This window comes from Terrapene carolina, unplaced genomic scaffold, assembly GCF_002925995.2.
Source record: "Terrapene carolina triunguis isolate 2854851 unplaced genomic scaffold, T_m_triunguis-2.0 Scaffold111, whole genome shotgun sequence".
Classification (NCBI taxonomy): Eukaryota; Metazoa; Chordata; order Testudines; family Emydidae; genus Terrapene; species Terrapene triunguis.
This window is the reverse complement of record NW_020664462.1, coordinates 14,941,937-14,961,911: the sequence shown is the minus strand read 5'-3', so window position 1 is coordinate 14,961,911 and position 19,975 is coordinate 14,941,937. Positions and strand designations below refer to the sequence as shown.

At 43.1% G+C, this 19,975-nt stretch overlaps 1 protein-coding gene across 1 annotated transcript in view; it reads right to left on the bottom strand.

Annotated features, from left to right (window-relative positions):
• Window positions 1–19,975, bottom strand: part of DPP6 (dipeptidyl peptidase like 6) — a 594,783-nt gene that overhangs the window by 23,138 nt on the left and 551,670 nt on the right. The window contains exon 17 of the mRNA XM_026652149.1: window positions 6,203–6,250. Within this exon, the coding sequence (XP_026507934.1) occupies window positions 6,203–6,250 (48 nt within the window). The remainder of the gene's footprint in view (window positions 1–6,202; window positions 6,251–19,975) is intronic.

Genomic DNA, 19,975 nt, shown 5'->3' with positions numbered 1-19,975 from the left:
ATTTTATTTGCTTTTTACATTCCATGATAGCTCTCACGCTATACACATAACAGTCATTTATGATCCTGTTTTCAATATCATGAGAGCGCTATAAGGTATATGCCGTTATATGCAATCAGTCACATCTATAGCCATGGGGAAATCAAAATATCTACATAAAAAGAAAACGGAGAGAAAAAAACAGCCAAAAAAAGACTCATGAATGTCCAAAAATTAAATCACTCTATGCAAAAGTCCAAAATCAGGGCCAAATCTTGACTGCTTTAGTCATGCTCTTAGCCTCATTGACATTGATAGAAACATAAAATAAGCAGATACAAAGCAGGCCATTTTCTCTGTTACTTAAAATGTAAAATAAAGAAGCTTATTCCAGAAGATCCCCCTCTCCTAGAATTGGTCCCCCCCTTACCTCTTCTGTAAGAAACAAAATGAAAAACTGGCCTGGGCTTAACAGTGACCAAACAATACTGTACGAGTTGCATAAAAACTATACGCGAGGCATGAGGGTGAGATCAGGAATACTATTACTCATTAAGACGAGCTCACATAGCCTCCTTGTAATTGCAGATCCCAGAGTTATGAAGCAATTCCTGACTTGTGGAAATGTTTCTGACAGCCTAATGCTGTAGCCTCCTAGGACTGCGTAGCCTGCAGAAACCCAGAGATTGCCTTGGCTGAAGTTTGGCTTTTTCTATGGCCGTGCTGCTCCGCCCAGTTGCTTCAGATTTACACCAGTGTAACTCCACTGACTGTAGTGGGACAACTCCTGACTTAGACTGGTGCAAAGGGGGAGTCAGGCCAAAGCCTCCATCAGGGACAAAATGGGTGGATGTATCATTATAGCTGTAGAGAGCACAGAGAGGCTGAGATGCTGGTAGATACTTAAACAATGTGTTAAGGTTAAAGAAACAGCATGTCTGCAATATGTTCTCAATATTATTAACCTGAAATGTAAAGAGGTATTTTCTGAGCCTCTTTGACTGTTTTAGCATCTAGTATCTATCAATAAGTACCAGTTGGTATTTATGCGTTGCAAAAGCTGCATTTTCCCCAGGGCCCAGCTCCACACATTGGGAATTCCTTCTGTACTTGGATCTGTCCTGCCTCCATGGCACTGTTTCCAGCTGCTCTGCCCTGGATCCCAGAGAGGGAGTTCCACAGGCCTGGGGATAGTTACACCATTCTCCCACGCCCACTGCGGAAACAGCAAACAAATGCAGGCCCAGGCCGGAATAGCTTTTCTACACAGCTCGGTCCATATTGACAATCCTCCTTTAAAGGTGGTTTCATGGTAGCCATGCTGGGAAACACCCTTAGGGGTGGTTTCCAGAAAGGGTCCTTTGAAGGTTCCAGGGTATCCAACCGAGCTAGAGGGGGTGGATGGCGCTGTGCTTCCAGTGGAGATCAGCCCAGATCTTGGGGGATCTGCGGGGTAAGGCAGAACCCTTCTGTCCATTCCATGTGGGACAAACCCTCCCTATCAGGCACAATGATCTGGGGAAACCTCTTTTCCCCACCTCAGGTGCTTCTTGCAGGAAGGGGTGATCTGCTCCTGGTTAGCTCCTGCTGCTTGTGTCTGTACTATTCCTCCAGGAATGCATCAGTGAGAAGTGCACCACCTAGCTCTTACCGAGCGCTTTTCATCCAGAATTTCAATACATTTTACAAAGGAGGTTAGTATCGCTAGCCCAACCTTCCATATGAGGAAACTGAGGCATAGGGAGGTGAAGGGACTTGCCCCAGGTCCGCCAGCAGCCAGTGGCAGAGCTGGGAATAGAACCCAGGTGTTCTGAATCCCAGCCCCGTGCTCTGTTTGTGCCAAGGCTTTCAGAGATGGGAGGCATGTTGTGTCTCATGCACGTAACTACTCCTACGGATGCTGCTGATTTCTGTGCCTGTCTGTTTCTGTCTGAATTTCATCATAAAGAAAACTTTGAATTTTAAACAGTTAATTGGAGATGGGAAGGGGAATAAATTATGGTTAAATGTACGTCACAGGTGGATTGGGCCCTTTGAGAGAGAACTGGTTCAGCTCCCCTGTGCCTCTTTAACAGCCTCTCAATGGGGTCTGACAGAAGGCTCTACACAGAGCCAGAGGAGAGCAGGAAACAGGAAGAGGAAACTGTAGCAGAAAGTGAGAAAGGCTCCTGCAGGGAAGATCCTGAGACAAGGGCAGCTGCTCCAACTAGGAAGGGCTGGGAGTGGCCTGCTAAAGCAGGGAAGTCCCTGAGACACCAGGCAAGTTTCCAGGCAGGAAGACCTGGGCTCAGGTTCTTTGCAGGGAGGGCCATGAGACAGCAGGGGAGTTTTGAGACAGTACCCCAGAAAGGAGGAGCTGTGCCCAGTTTAAGGTGGGGGGGGGGGGGAGAGAAGGCTTTTTGTTTTGTTTTTAGCTTTTTGCCAATAAAACCAGGCCCAAAGGAGGGGTATTATTGAACAGAGAGAAGTCTGAGTTATTTGAGGAAGCAAGAGGGGAAACTGAGGCAGGCCACGTGGTGGCTCTCAGAAGGCATCAGACCCTGTTACAGTGTACAATATATCTTCCTTGGCAATCTCCCAAATGAAGCACACTATTCTACTCAGTGCTTATGGCTTAACAACAAAAGTTACAATATACATCAAATTGGACATTTTCCACTCTGATTCACCCTCTTATATTTCCGTTAAACCATACGACAGGCAAACCTTGATTTTATTTGTGTTTTTCCCCCAAACACCCATCTCAATCTAAACTACATGCCTTCTCTAGCCATAACTTTAGCCAGTCACAACTGCATTCTTACAAGAAGAGATTTTAAATCATTCAGATACACATCTGTGGCTGTGCCCTGCCGGCTCTGCTTATGTACAAGACTCTTCTGGTGGGGTGTGGGGAGAAGTAGTTGAACGGCACATCGTCAGCAAAGCGCATTGAGAGAGCAGGAAGAATGAAATCACACACACAACGTTTAAACAGCAGATGGGAGCCTTGTGTTTTTCTTTACACATCATGAGCCCTGGGAATAGCTCAGTGGTTTGAGCATTGGCCTGCTAAACCCAGGGTTGTGAGTGCAATCCTTGAGGGGGCCATTTAGGGAACTGGGGTAAAAATCTGTCTGGGGATTGGTCCTGCTTTGAGCCAGGGGTTGGATTAGATGACCTCCTGAGGTCCCTTCCAACCCTGATATTCTCTGATACTGTATCAGGCCTGATCCTGTTTTCAATGGGAGATTTACCTGAGCAAAGAGTACAGGATCAGGTCCATAAAGACAATGTTAGGATGTGTCTACACTTTGAGCTGAAGGAGTAATTTCCAGCTCAAGGAGACATACCCACACTAGCTCTGATCAAGCCAGTGCACTAAAAACAGTGTAGCCACAGCAGAGGGAATGGTGGGAGGGGTTAGCTACCTCAAGTACGCTAGCCCCTCCTACTGCTTGCGTCACCCTGGCTACACTAGCTTGAGCAGAGCGAGCGCAGGTTTGTCTCCTCGAGCTGGGCATCACACCCCCAGCTCAAAGTGTAGACATACCCGAAGATTGTTCACATCTAGGCTTGTTATTTGATAACAAAACCCTTGGCTTCACGGTTTCTTCTATGCTTGGAACAACTGCCCCCACTTCTGTCCCACTGAACATCTTTCCAAATCATTTCTTTTGTGATGTCTGGCTGTTGGATTTCTGCACCCACTCTGCCCCTGCACTCCTTGGGCCTGACCCACTCTCTTCCCACGGACAGATTCAGCTCCCACAGCCTTCAATGGGAAATGAGGGTACTCAGCCTCATGCAGCAGCTGTATTTGGGGGCCAGGTTCACTGGTACACTCGGGTGCTGGGAGCTGCTCTGGTGTTGCACCCTGTAAATAACGTTACTCCAGATTCATATTGGCGTAAATGATGGTAGAATCTAGCCCACTCTCACTACCACACGCCTCTGAGGCAGGCAAGTACTACTATCTCCCCTTCACAGATAGGGAAACTGAGGCATAGAGAGACTAAAATAGAAAGCCTAAGGTCACAAAGCTTACCTTACTCCACACCTGCGCCTCCTATCCTGTCCTCCTCTGCCCTGTCACCCTCACCTCCTTCCCATTTAGTAGATCCCCTCCTAAGTAAGCACCCCGAGAAAATTCATGGAATTAACATGACATTTGCTGCCATCACATGGTTCACTCTCGTTGTGGTTTCTACCCCCACTCTGTATCTGTCTTGTCTATTTAGGTCTTGTCTACACTAGTGGCAGGGTGTAGGGCGCATGTAGCTACACACCACAGTGAAAAGCAGGCTGCATCTACATTCCAGTACGGAGCTACACACCGCAGTGAAAAGCAGGCTGCAGCTACACACAGCAGGGAAGGGCTCGGGCATGTGGAAAGGCTCCAGCAGCAAGACACTACACTGCTAAAAAATAGCAAGTGTGGATGGGGAACTGCTTGGGCTAGTAAAGAGCTGCGTAGGGTGTATATGCTACAGTTCAGGTGTGTCATGACTTGTCTAACCAGTGCCTCACCATCTACATGGCTATTTATGGGGGGGGGGGGTGCAGTGTAGGTACTCTGCACACAACTGTAAATGTAGAAATAACCTTAGACAATATTGTCTCATTGCTCCTTGTACTCCCCCGCCCATCTGTATCTATCTGTTTTCTCTTGTCTTACACCCAGACTGTAAGCTCCTGGGGGCAGGGACTTTTTGTTGTGTGTTTGTACCATGGAGTCCTGCTTCATGACTGGAGCTCCAAGGCACTACCCCAAATAAATAATAAGTTAATGGCAGAGTTGGGAATAGAATCCAGAACACCGTAGTCCAAGTCCGGTGCTCAAATCAATAGATAATCACCCCCCACCCCACGCACACTTGGTAGGTACCTATTGTAACGGCTTTTATCACTCCATCAATTGGTTGTTAAACGTGTCTTTTCCATGATGGCATAGTATCAGATTAATGAAGAGATATATTTGGATTGTGCAACTCTACAATATTAATGATGACTGGTATTTCCAATTCGCTTTTCATCAGCGAACATATACATACAATTTCTAGAAATATTTCTCTGAAGGTAACTTTCAGAAATTAAACTGCAATGGTTTGAGTGACAGCCTAGCAGGCAGGAGACCTGGGAACAGTTCCTTGCTCCAATGCAGACTTCCTGTGTGACCTGGGCAAGTCACTTAGCCTCTCTGTGCCTCAGTCCCCATCTGTAAAATGGGGATAATGGCAGTGCCCTACCGCACAGGGATGTTGTGAGGATAAATACATTAATGGTTGCGAGGTGCTCAGACACTACAGTAATGGAGGCCAAGTAAGTACTTAGCTACAATGTTAACCACCTACATGCCACTTGAATAAATAACACAGGAGGAAATTCTCAAAGGCACAAATGGAAGTTAGGGTTCCAGCTCCCATTGGCTTTCAGCAGGAGTTGGGCCCCAAACTGCCCTTTGTGCCTTTGAAAATCATTCCTCTTAGTAATTCTTACAACTATTCATGACTACTTGAAAGTTGACAGCCAGCAGAATAACAAATCTAATAGCCACTGGACTCGGCGCACCGAAACATGGTTAGTTTGCTCATGTGTTCAGCCCATAATTTTAAGTCTGGAGTAAGAACTGCCCGTGAAGCTCAGGTGTGGTTGCGCTTAGTTTTACTATGGTGGTGTGGAGACTACAGTTCCAGGAGGCGATGCTCCATCTGGCTGGGAGCTACAGCTGCTCAAGCTTTGGGCCACATTCCACAGTAAAGATAAGCACTGTCTGATGCAACTTGTGGTCTCTGCTGGCTACACTTCCACAGCTGTCTGTTATTATTGCTTATTATTTGTATTACAGTAGTGCCTAGGGCTCCTCTCAGCAACCAGGGCTCCTCTGTCCTAGGGGCTGTACAAACCCTTACTGAAAGTCAGCCCTTTTCAGTCTAGGCTCCAAAAACCTGCAACAGGTAGATGAAACACACAGCAGGGGAGGGGAGGACAAGGTAACATTAAAACATGCACGTTGCGCATCTAGCACAATGCGCTTTACTCAAGGCACACCACCTGCCTTGCAATCTTCTCGGTATAATATACATTAGTTTCAACCCTTCAGCTCCAGCTAAGAGGTCTGTGTGGCCCACATATAGACAAAGTCTGGGTACTCCCTGTTGAAAGTAATGGAGAATGGCTGTATTTTATTACATTGCCTGACTGCTTCTCTTTGAGGACGCACCAAATACAACCCAGTACTTACTTTGTTTATCTGTCGTGTTGTGAACAGTCACAATTGGAACTCTTGGACCTTGAAAAGAAGGGGAAAGAAAGGCATTTGGTTAAAACACACACACACATATATATGTGTACATATAAACCTGTTTTTGAATCCCTTGAAGTTGGAGGCTCCTGAGAATTACGTGTCACGGAAGAGTAATCTAAAAAGCAAATCACCCAGGTATACATAGCAGTCTATGAATAAATGACAGCACTGTCGACTCCAAGACAGGCGAGGTGTCAAGGCCCTTTCCCAATGGGAAAATAAATGCATCTCTCTCTAATTTGTAAATATTTTAATTAGCACAAACACAATTAAATCATTTGCTTTTTAATTTATTCTGATGCCACACAAACATCACTGCACAAAACATTTACGTTTTATGTGCCTTGGCTAATAGTTGCTGTTACATAGATGCTCTATGTTTTTTTAAATCAAACACCAGGTAGGTTCCAATAATACAAAAGGTCACAGGTTCACCCTACAACTGCGGTGCACAGCTACTGTGCAATGTGATATCAGCCAGTATGTAAAGAGGATGAGTATTATTTAATATTTATATGGAGGTAGCACCAAAAGGCCACAACCAGTGTCCTTAGGTGCTGTCCAAACTGTGGTAGGTGCTGTACCAACACCTGCCAGCTGCAGGGAGTGATTTTCTCAGAGAAGTTGGCCATCACTCTGCAGGACAACTGGCAGTAAAGTCTAAATCCTGCCCTTCGTTGCTGGAGGAGTCGTGTGGGAAGGTGTGTTGAGGAGTGGTAGGGATAGGGGCAGAAAGGTGGGAACCGCCATACCAGGAGTCCAACAAACCCAATATCTTGTCACTAGCAGTGTTGATGAGGAAGAAACCCCATAATGGATAAACTGTTTCTTCCTAACCCCAGAGATACTGGCTAGCTTATGTTCCTTGTCTTCTCCCCCCACTATTGCACCCAGGCAATAGGAAGAGGGAACAATACCAAGGGACGGATCACAGCAGCAAGGGGAGCCGGCCATACTCCCAGCCACGCTGTGTGCACGCTATGGTTGGCAGTACAGTACATGCTAGCTTTATGGAAAGACAGTAAGGTGCTCCTGGCAGCACTTTCCATCCTGAACCTTTCTGTGGCACTGGCTCCAGTGCCAGGTTCGTGCCAGGTTCGTGGTCAGTACTGCTCCCTTCCCTGTAGCTGGTGCAGGCTCAAATCTTAGTGGCAGGGTTTTGCTAAAAGCACATACAGTGTATATTTCCAATTCAAATCACGCATGCTATGTGGCTGTGCACCCTGCTGAGGTTGCAATGTTTAAATCTGGCTGCGTAGGGAAACCCAGCAGAAGACTTGTCAGAAACCTTATCCCACCACTGTCTTTAAGGTGGCACTGGAAGGGGCTCATTTCTGCATTTCCCCTTGTGCTGACGATTTCAAATGTTAAGTGATCTGCAGGGCACAGCACGCTCTGAGTTGCATGACCTGTAAGCATGTGGAAAGTAAACTGGAGATACGCTTTAACAATCCTACAGCTAAGGGCTCGATCCTGAAAAGTGCTGAAACCTCTGGCACCCACCCAGCAGTGCACTGAGGCATGGGATTAGTTTTAAGCACACGAGCAGTCCCACTGAAATTAACTGACCTTCAATTTGCAAGGTGCTCGGCACTTTGCAGGATCAAGCCCTGAAGTACATGTTCAAGATTTAAAAAAACAACAACAAATCCATTCAGCAGCACCATTGTTCCTTTGTTTTCCCTGCATTGGAGTGTTCCAGGCAAGCTGTGGCCAGAGGAGGCCCTTGGTAGAATGGCTCTACTGGAATTCAGCTGCCAGGAAATATCCTGGGGTAGGTTGCCCGGGACCTAGAGCTGCTATGGAGACACAGGGGTCTTGTCTCCTGCAGATCACTCAGGATCCCTTTGTGCTTGGGGTCAGGGCCGGCTCCAGGGTTATTGCAGCCCCAAACAGAAAGGAAAAAAAAAAAAAGCCATGATTGCGATCTGCGGCACTTCGGAGGCAGCTCTACCGCCGCGGCTTCATTCTTCGGCGGCAGGTCCTTTGCCTCCAAGAGGGAGTGAGGGACCTGCCGCCGAAGAGCCGGACGTGCCGCCCCTCTCCGTTGGCCGCCCCAAGCATCTGCTTGCTGAGCTGGTGCCTGGAGCCGGCCCTGCTTGGGGTAGAATTGTAGCATGTTCCATACAGGGGCAAACCCTGCTAAGGTCATAATGTGGGGGAAACTCCATCGGGAGACCTTGCGGAGTTGCCCAGCTTCTTAGTCCCCTACTGTGGGTGCTACCAGGAGAGGATGGCGGGTTCCAGCCGACAGGCCAAGATTTCCAAAAGCGACTAAATTATTTTGGGTGGCCAACTTAACGCCCCTCAGAGGGGCCTGATTTTCGGAGGTGTCTCAATTCAGCGCCCAAAAACTTTAAGCACCCACAATCATTAGTCACTTTTTTCTAAACAAAAAATGATCAGGGACAGAAAACCAAACATTTTTAGTTTTTCACTGAAAAATTGGAAAATTTCTGTGGTCAGGTCTACGCTAGAAAAGATTTACCAGTATAACTATATTGGTACAGCCATGCCGATAAACCCTCCTCGTGTAGGTGCAGCATATCCTAGCAGAAAAGAGCTTTTGCCAGTATAGCTTATACTGGTTTGGTAATCGATATAAGCTATACAGGAAAAAAGCACTTTTATGCCAGCACTACTGCATCTATACAAGGGCTACATCTATGTCCTTTAAAAAAAACCCTGCACCCTAACCAACATTACTCTGCCAGCAAAAGTGTAGACCTAGCCTATGAAAATTTTTGAAAAAACCAAACAAACCTATTTTTTACTTTTCGTTCTGAAATGTTCATGCAAAATACTTACCATTTTCTGATTAGCACTAATTCTTTACATGCAATATAAAAATACATGGGCTATGATGTACCATTTGACACAGAAAATACTAGATTTAATGTTCTCGAGGACTACAGCACTGTATGTATTGCAGAAAGGGACAAAGTAGCACGAAAGTGTTGTATTTTTTCTTCATAGAGAACACAAGGAATCAATCAAATTAAGTGGATCAGATTCTGATGTCAATTACACTGGTGTAAATCAAACACCAACTGTGTTAAAGGCAATGCTGTTACTCCAGATTTACACCAGTGTAAATGAGATCAGGATCTGATATAGAGAAAACATACTGTTGCCAAATATATATCATTCTTCATTTCAGACAGGTTTGCCATTTGTGCAGCACTGATATGAATGAAAGCAGAGAAGGTTTATTCATTGTACAGTTTGACTGATATGGCTGGTCTGATTTTCAGTCCCTGGTAACAGCGAATTTTCTTCATTAACAAAGTGATTCCTTCATTCTTTGTTTGCTAAATGGTTTCAGAATGAAACTGAATCATCACAGAGCATGGAGAGAGGCCAGTCATTTTGTTTTGTTGGTAGTAAGCTGAATAGAAAGTCGATTTCAAACACAGTGCTAAATATTACTGAAGAGGGTTGTGCAGCTTTTCAGCTACTGATATACAATGACATACTAAACATATTGATTTATAAAGCTTCTCCCTCACTCACTGAACCAAGGCTTTAGAGTGAAACTAAGTTAAAGTACTATTCAAGTAGGGCCTGATCAAATTTCCATTGAGGACAATGGGAGTCTTTCAATTCGCTTCAGTGGAAGCTGGATCAGTCTCTTACTAATAAAGCTATCCCTTATACAAAGAAGAGAATGCAAGTGAGAAACATGATGTATATTCTGATTTCTCTTTCTGTACCTCTTTGTGCTAGCATTGGCAATACCTTGAGAAGTCAATAGATAAATAGAAACAATCCAGTTATGTAGTTTAACAACAATACATATATTATGTATTATTTTATTTGGGTGTTCTCTCACTCTCTGTTGCCCTCCTCTCAAACAAATTTTATAAAGCTAAGCAAAGTTCCCACCCAGGCTCTCATTTTATGGTAATATCAAATAAAGGTACTTGAAACAAATATATCCACAACCCTAAAGAATTAGAGTTATTAATTGTTTTTCTTTACAAGTGGAAAAATTGTAGGCATAGTATATTGAATAGAGTCATCCAGTTAATTTGAGAGCTTATTCCTGACAATTTAGTTAAGTATTCCTGATAATTACATATATTAGTTATGGCCAAGGTGTAAGTCTTCAAGAAAAAAAATCTATAATTTTAGGCACAAAGTAAATAATGTTGTTCAATGTTGACTTTTAAACTAAGTTGAACAAACCAGTTTAGAGATTAGCCTAGTTAAAAATGTGGACATTTGTTAAACGTAACTGTTTTTTACCACACACAATGTGCTGAGTGGCTAATGTCTACCGTTGCAGAGTTGAATTCTGGAAATTATATAGTGTATGTTCATTTGCCAACTTCCCATACTTTAATTTTAAACCTATAATGATGTGACAGTTACAATACACACACCATCTGGCAAATGCCATCCACTGTCATTTACAGATCTAATAGCAAAATCTAATTTGTTCGATGAAATATTCAGAGATGACAGAAACAGAGCGAGGGCACAGTTTGCACGGTACTCTCTCTCCCTCTCTCTCTCTGGAGCCCTTTCAAATGGAAGTTTGATTGGGACTCCTGAGTCCTGACATATTCCACTTATTTATTAATTTTTTTAAATAAGTATTGATGTCTGGGCGTGTTCCTCCCTTCTCCCTGCTATATACCAGGGCCTGGTTCTGCTTTCAGATAGGCCCTGAATCAGGAAAGCACTTAAGTATATGCCTAAATCCCAATAAGATTTAAGCATATGCTTAAAGTAAGCATTTGTTTAACTATTTTGCCAAATAGAGATGGCCTTAGGCATGTGCTTAAAGTTAAGCAGGTACTTTAGTGCTTCACTGCATGGGAGCCTAGCACCTGTGACAGTCTGATCCTGAGAGGTACTGAGCCCTTTAGTACCCACCCATTGTCTTCAGAGTGAGTTGAAGACACTCAGCACTTCACAGGATCGAGTCCAAAATCAAGAGTAGCAAATGCATGTAAATCAATGGAATTCCATCAGGGTAAAAGTGGTGTAAAGATGATAAGAATTAGGCCAAAATAGTCCAAGACTATATCAAACTTCTTATTGTGGGCCAGAATGGAGCCTCCCACTCTTTGCATGGCCCATGAAAAGCCAAACACCATCGCAGGCAGTAGGGAAGTACAGGGATTGGGGGTGCCCGGTGACTGAAAGGGGGTGGGAAAGAAGCATAGTCATGGAATGATACAGCAATTATCAATCTGCAGAGTGTGCTTTCCCATCAGTATCAAAAGGAAACCAATATGACATGGGTTTGTCATATAAACAGCCTGTTTCTCCTCTCGCTGGCTCCAGTTTTACATCAATGTAACCCCACTGAATCCAGAGTCACTGACATCTCCATTCCTGATTTACATTTGGCATAGGTGAGAAGGGAATCAGGCCCGAAGATTTTCACCGGGGAACATACACATGAAATGTAATATGCTGCGTGTTCCAAGATGGTACTGTAGTTAACGATCCTGTATCAATCCATAGCTACAGGAACAGGATTTCAATTAATAAAACTAATAATTTGGCTCTCACACATAGCCTTTCATGCGAACACAATCACAGTCATTATCCATGCTGGAAGTAACATTAAGCCACGTCACCATAATGACAAGGGCAAATTAATCAGAGAGCAGTTTTAAACCAAACAAAAGGAAGTACTTCTTTACAGAATGCAGAATCAACCCGTGGAACTCGTTGTCAGGGGATGTTGTGAAGGCAAAAAGTATAACAGGGTTCAAAAAAGACTTGGATATGTTCATGGAGGATAGGTCCATCAATGGCCATTAGCTAGGATGGTCAAGGATGCAACTCCATGCTGCAGATATTCCTAAACCTCTGAATGCCAGAAGCTGGGACTGGACGACAGGGGATGGATCACTCGAATTTGGCCAGTTCTGTTCATTCCCTCTGTAGCATCTGGGCCACTGTCAAACAGGACACTGAGCTAGAAGGACCATTCGTCTGACACATTATAGATGTTCTTATGTTATAAATTTAGCATGAATACACTACTGGCAATACTCTGAAAATAAGTATGAACAGAATGAGTAATTTGACAAGAAAAAAATTAGTGGTCATGGCATATCATTTTTTAAGCAGCTTTTATCGTTATTTTCAACAGAAATTCAGCTTCAAAACTGACAGCAAGAAACAATCCTAGGTGTGTAGGTGGCAAAGAATAGATTGCTAAATTAAAAACTGAAAACTCACATTCTATCACTCTACACCTCCATGAGCAAAATGTTTGTCATGCGTTCATACAGAAAACTCGTGAGAGAGTTTTGAAAATGGTTGTGATTCTTCCATGCTCTGAGCAGCATGGCAAAAATTTGACAATTAAAAATTAAAATTAAAGAGCAACCACTAAAAAGATATAAAATTGCAAAAGAACAATAATCAAGAATATATATATATATATATAAAAGTAAGAGATGCTGCTTGTCCTATTCTTTTCATCTGTAGTCTCTCAGAGGCTTCAGTGTGGCAGATAATTTCAGACCAGAAGCTAAATTCACAGTGTGTAAACAATGAAAATTCAAATTGTCTCTGCCAGCACTACCAGCATATCTCTTAAGCGCTGATGAATGATTTAAAAGAGCAGCTGCAAACAATGTGAACCGAGAGGGTCTGGCTCTGCAGAAGTGAGATAATTGGCATCCGCCATCTCTGTGTATAGATTCCAGATCTCTTTATTTGCTAATTCATGAATTATTTATACATAATGCATAAAGTTCATACATCGGGTGATATTATCATACTAATAAATAAAGGCATGGGGAGTCTTCTGAGCCAATGCTTATAATTAAAATCTTTGTCCCATCAACAGTATTGCTTAGTCAGTGCCACAGACAAATTTTCCTGATGTTTTGTTGTGCAACCTTGTTATCACAAACATCAAGCAGAGATTTATGCTGCTATTCACCCTCTCCCAAGACATTTCATTTTTTAATCTTTACTTCCTTATATGTGTCTAGTCTGGAAAAATAATCATCACTCCTGTCTTGTTTTCATGTAACATACAGTGCGGTGTTCATACAACATTGACGGTGCTGCAGGCTTCTGTACTACTATATGGAGATATCGTGCTTACGTGCCTGAACTACAGACACACCTACTTGTCCTGAAGAAGAGTCTGGAGGGCAACGGAGTGAGGAAAAATTAAACAAGTATTGGCCCTGGATCCTGTAAGCACTCAGGAACCTGAGTAACGTTACATCTATGAATATCCCTGTTGTCAGTAGCTCATTGAGAGATTACTGACGTGAATAGGCATTTGTGGGATCAGGGCAGTTTGAAAAAAATCAAGGTTTTTTGGAAAATAAGCCAGTTTCACAGATAACCTGTGAGATTTTGTGAGGAGACAGTTTTGCTGCAGGAAAATGGCTGGGCAGGTGCTTGTGATGGTATTAGTGCCCTCAGGAGCAACTTGGATGGCTCTTTCTCCTCTCCAGCCACACACTGATCAGAGATCTCTCGCCTATCAAGTGACCTGTGGCCACGGTTTTAATATTGGTGAGTGGCTGTAAGGAGGAATGTGAATAATCTGCGATCCTTAGGAAAAGTCATTGGCACTTTCACACACTCCCAATGATCAGGTCAGATGGAAAAGGGCCCCTAAACCAGGGGCGCATGCAGCTCAGACCCATCTGGCATGGAGCAGAGGGCACAGAGCTACACTTCCACCATTACTGAAGCCTCGGATGTGTAAATATTAGAGAGGGGGAGTGAGCTGTGTCATTCACAGCTGGATCCTAAAAACCTTTCTCCCCACATCCCCCAAAATAAAACAACATTTGGATCCAGTATTGTGGTTCCAACCCAGGATTGGGAGCTGGGCCTGAGCTGTGAAGTTCAGGCTGTGATCCAAACTTTCCCCAAGTTCAGAATCAGACATGTTCTGCTTTGGGTCCTTTCTCAAGTTAGGCTTGTGCAAGGAGTTTTAAGCCAAGCTTTCCCCAAGCTCAGGAGTCAGTTTGGAGCACAGGTTACCATTTGGGTGTATTTCTCAAATATACTGGAGTTTGTTATAGCATTCAATATGCTAATATTAAGAGAAACACCATTTGCAGTGGAACATTTCTCACAGGTACGTGCCCATACATTTGTGATGTGTGCCTGTGTATATAATGTCCAATCAAGTTAATGCAGGAGAAAAGGGTGTTTCCTCGTGATCACATCATATTCTCTTTTCAAAGCACGTATGTAACTTATTAGCACTAATGAAACAAATGCAGGTGCAAAGGAGAGAGATATACCCCTAAATGTACAGTTGCATGTGCACTTGCCTCTACTTAGCTTGCCAGATTCTTGCAATTAACTAATATAGCTGATTTAAAGAACCATCTTAAGTTATTCTCTTCCATAAGAAAATTTCTCCTACAACAAAATAATAGCTTCCCAGCTAGATATCCAATGCTGGATATCATTCTTTCTTGAAAAGTTATAAACCTTGATTTTCAGGTTTATATCAATCTATTTTTCCTCAGATGGATTCCCAGGATTTAATATGTCCTTGACTGCATTAATAAGGCGCTAAACATGTATCTCGCAACCAGAAATAAAGCCAACAATAACCCTAATAGGTGGTCCAGGTGAATGAAGCAGTTTTCCTTAGAGCAAGCTTTAGTAACATCTGTACTGTACACTCAAGAATAATGAGTTCATCCCAGGTCGCTCATATAGCTGAAAATAATTTTCAGAGGGCAGGATGCCACTGCCTGATTTGTGAAGATTCATTATTTGAAGCACCATGGGGATCCTGTTGTCATGGTCATTTCTGTCCCTGGAGTGGAGTTTAAATATATAAAAATAGTACAGAGCAACCAAGCAATGAGGATTCCTGGCTATAAACAAAGAATGTTTGGGCGCTTTGGGGTGGCTCATATTTACAAAGCAAAAACTAAAGGACAAAACAGGATCAAACTATGTAAAACGAGTAACTGCACCATTTTCAGAATGGAGTGATTTTCAGAATCTGGGAGTGGTGGGATTTTCATTTCTCATCCCATAAATGCTCTGGTTTTATTACACTGGCAACTATATGGAGCTCTTTGTGTTCATTCTTTCTTTTTTTTATTAAACACTCCTATGCATCATTTCCTATTCACTTTTTATCCCTGTCAGAGAGCAATTAAGGGTAATTTACGCAAAATTAATGATGCATAACACTACAATGAAATATTTTATAACAGATAAATGAAAACCTGATCAAAGGAAGCGGAAATGTAATTTGAACATCCACAAAAGTGACAATTTTAGTTAATTTCAGACTACTTTAATAACTATGTTGTAAACGATTGACAGAACAGATGTTCTCTTTTAAAAACCAAACAAGCTAATATTATCCTATTTTTTTTCCTGGAGGAAAAGCTCCTAGGAGGGCTTCTGCTTGTGTGAAAGAGACTTTCATATCAGCCTTATATTTTGAAGCAATGCTACACTGAAAGAGAAGGAGGGCACACTGCTTATTTCCTTCGCCCAAAGGAGTTTTGACACAGAACCATACACAAAGGAGCTTGGAGACAACAAGCCATCCTTAACGGTTAAGGATACAGGTCCTTTGGAACTAGGGACAAGTGAATGCAAATGTGAATCATGCAGTAATTATAATATAAATGGAACCCAGAGATTAAGTCTGTGCAAGCTTTCAAACATCAGAAACTAATTTAAGCTTCACAAGCCTCAGGAAAAGTTCCAAAAGGTCACCATTTGCCTTGAAGCACTAATTACAGCCTCCTGCTACTGGGTATACAAAAAAAAAAAAAAAAAATCTTCATAATTGTCCTTGTGTAGGAAACCATTCTGGCCACAACAGATAACAGTCACTCAGTGACCTAATATGCTAGCAACAACCTACGCATCCTTCCAGCCAAGAATCCTACTGCTGCACTTCTTTAGTATTCTACAGGATGGGAAACCAGCATCCCTGTTATTTTGTCATGCACAAGGTTCTGCAGATCATCATCTCAATGTGAGATGCAGTGACATTTTATTTTCACTTTTACACACCTGTCTCAGATTGTATGGGCCAGATTCTTTGGCCTGCTAAGTCTGCTTTGCTGCTGTGGCCTAAGCGTGGAATAATGGTGCCTACTTCAAATCCCGCTCCCAGCCCCCAGAAGAAAGGGGACGTGGCTGGGGATGCCCATGTGCCCGGGTAAATGGTTGGTGCTATCGACACGAGGATGACAGAATACAAAGGCGTCTTTATACCACCTTTCCACCCTTTATGGCGCTCTAGACTTGTGGCAAGGGCAGTTCCGAACTACATTTAACTTCAATTTAGGTATGCTTCGTTCCTATATGCACTGTGTGAGCTAGAAAACAAGGGGATACTAGGCAAACAGATGATAATCATATACATGGTTGTGAATAATATGTTTATTGGCTTGAATTCCTGCTCTGGTTCATAGTGAAAGTCATGGTCATCTAATAAGAACATGCCAGGTGCTTCACAAGGAATGAACAGAACAGGCAATCATGCAGTGATCCATCCCCTTCTGTCCACTCCCAGCTTCTGGCAGCCAGAGGCTAGGGACACCCAAAACATGGGGTTGCATCCCTGACCATCTTGCCTAATAGCCATCGATGGACCCATCCTCCATGAACTTATCTAATTCTTTTTTGAACCCCACTAAAGCTTTGGACTTCACAACATCCCCTCACAATGAGTTCTACAGGTTGACTGTGCGTTGTATAAAGAAATGCTTCCTTTTGTTTGTTTTAAACCTGCTGCCTATTCATTTCATTGGATGACCCCTGGTTCTTGTGTTATGTGAAGGAGTAAATAACACTTCCTTATTCACTTTCTCCATACCAGTCATGATTTTATTGACCTCTATCATATCCTCCCCTTAGCTGTCTCTTTTCCAAGCTGAAAAGTCCCAGCCTTCTTAATCTCTCCTCATATGGAAATGTAATAATTTTTGTTGCTCTTCTCTGTACCTTTTCCAATTCTAATATAGCTTTTCTGAGATGGGGTGACCAGAACTGCATGCAGTATTCAAGGTGTGGGTATACCATGGACTTATATAGTGGCTGTTTGATGACTATAACAACAATACCTATCTCTTATATACCATTTTTCATCATTGGAACTCAAAGTGATTTACAAAGGAGGTCAGTAGCATCATCCCAGTTTCATAGAAAAGGAAACTGAGGCCCAGAGAGACAAAGTGACTTGCCCAAGGCCACTCAGCAGGCCAGTGGCAGAGCCCGGTGCCCTGGTGTCCTGAGTCCCATTTCAGCTGGTTAGTGGTTTCCACAGAAATGCCACCACACCACACCACACCACACATTCCCTCCCCTTGCAGTTAGCATTGACTGCTGGCAATCTTAGCACAGGGGCTGCATGGACTGAATAGGCCTGGAGAATAAGCTACTGTCTTGATACTACCATTATGGAGGCCGATTGGCAGAGGAAACATGGAAAAGCTCCAGCACTGTTGCTTCCCGCTCAAGCCATAACCTACAGCTCAATACAAGACTTCAATTTCCAACAACCTTTATTCCATAGTTTTCATCAGCACTGCCTTTATTTATTTATTTATTTTTAAAGACAAATTGATTGCAGGTTAAAATCTTACCCCATGTCCTGTCTACAACTCAATTATTAATATAGTGTCTTGACAGACACTAGGAATCATGAAATAAGATGCGACCTGCAATGCTCTTTAACTTTAATGGGGATTGAAGAGGCAAGTGCACTGGCCTGTGGCTCAGAAGACCTGGGCTCTCCCCAACTCTGAAACTGACCTGCTGCATGACCTTGGGCTAGTCAATTCACCTCTCAGTGCCTCCGTTTCCCCTCCCAGCCTTAGGACTTGTCTATGTGGGGAACTGAGAACATGTCTTCATGACAGCCACCACAGTGGCACAGGTATGGTGCTGCAGTTGACTACCATTGTGTAGATACTTCCTACATCCATGGAATGGGCCTCTCCAACTATGCAGTTAATCCACTTCACCAAAAGGCGGTAGGCTAGGTCAATGGAAGAATTCTTTTATCAATCTGGCTGCATCTACACCAGAGGCTAGGTCGACCTAACTATGGCCAGGTCTACACTTACAAGCTTACAGCGGCACAGCTGTAAGAGCACTCGTGTAGCCATGTTATGCAGCAGTGTAGCTGTGCCGCTGTAGAGCGGGCATCCCCTGAGTGTCTCCATATAGACAGGCCCTTAGTTGGATTAGTCTAGAATATAATCTTATAATGGCATTCTGTCTCTCAATATATATGTAGCCAGCCTATGGAGTCCTGATCTCACTGGAGTCTCTAGATGCGACTGTAATAAATAAATAAATAAATAAATAATAGCTGGTTCTAGCTACTTTTGCTAAAGAGCCAACCTTTTACCTTTGTTGACACATAAGCATGTCTGTTGTAGTTTTTATTCATCAGCTATTGGCTGTCAATAAAACTCCTGTCTCAGCCTCAGTGATTATTTCAACTTCAAGTTACACTTGTGCAGACCACATCTATTATGGTCCCTGCCAAAGGTCACCCTGAATCCCAAGCTTCAGATGTCCTAGCTGGCCCAGCAACTTTTAAAAAGCTTTAACCTGAATCTAAGCAGGAAATGCTTCACAGAGGCTTACTCCAAAATGCTTTGTCATCACCATCCACTGGGTGTAATTTTATGATGTTGCTAGAAGACACGAAATCACGTTCCTCATAGACACTTCCTGACAGTAGAAATTCTATATAACTGAGTGAGTTTAAGAAGGGATTCAATTTGGATTTTTTTTTTCTGTGAATTTAGTGCTTGTGAACAGTCCTTGATTGAAAGCCTGGCACAAACAGCGGCAATACAAGCCATCCTCCGCTGAGCAACAGAAGTGCCTCACACCTGGCCTGAAGTGGCCACATGCAGAGGTTAAAGAGTAATTTCACTTTCCAGGCCCGCCAATAACAAAAAGAGGGTCAAACAGCTTAATCTTGATACAGTAAATGGAACAATCGCCCAATCCTTGTTTGCCAAACAACTGCCCTTTCCTTATTCAAATCTTTCCTAATAGCTCACACCTGCTGTGTCACCTATAAGAAAGGAGTGAATTCTCCTAATTTCATAGACACTCATAGAGAGAACCACGAAGAACTGCACATGCCAAACGAGAGTAACTGTATGTTCTTAGTACTGCTCCTTCTTCCTTTCTCACCCCATCCTTCCCTCACATGTTGCAGCATATCTACAATTAGATTGTAAGCACTACAGGGATGGGATCTAGATCATCAGCAGATGCTCCAAAACAAAGACTACTTTCTATTATAAATCATGAAGAGGATAAAGAGGTCAGTCCACCTAATGCTTTCTCTAATTTGCCTAAAGTCTTGGCTGCTGTGTGAAATATGTCAAGCTCAACATATTCCCACCCCCCCAAGCTGTGCATTTTCACCATTACTCTCATTGATGTTAATGAGATTGAGATTTAGGGGAAAAACTACTAAAAACAATCAGATTTTAAGGTTAGGGAACCGTATTGCTGAAACAGTGATATACAAATTTTCTATCTGATGCTTGGTACAACACTAATAAGTGCGGTTAGGTTTTGGATACAAAATACTAGATTAAGAACTGGTTCCACTGATGTGGAGGAGCCTTAAATCAATCTAAGGTTATGTCTACACTGCAATTAGGCATCCACAGTTGGCCCGTGCCAGCTGACTCAGGCTCGTGGGGCTCGGGCTATGGGGTGGTTTAACTACATTGTAGATAT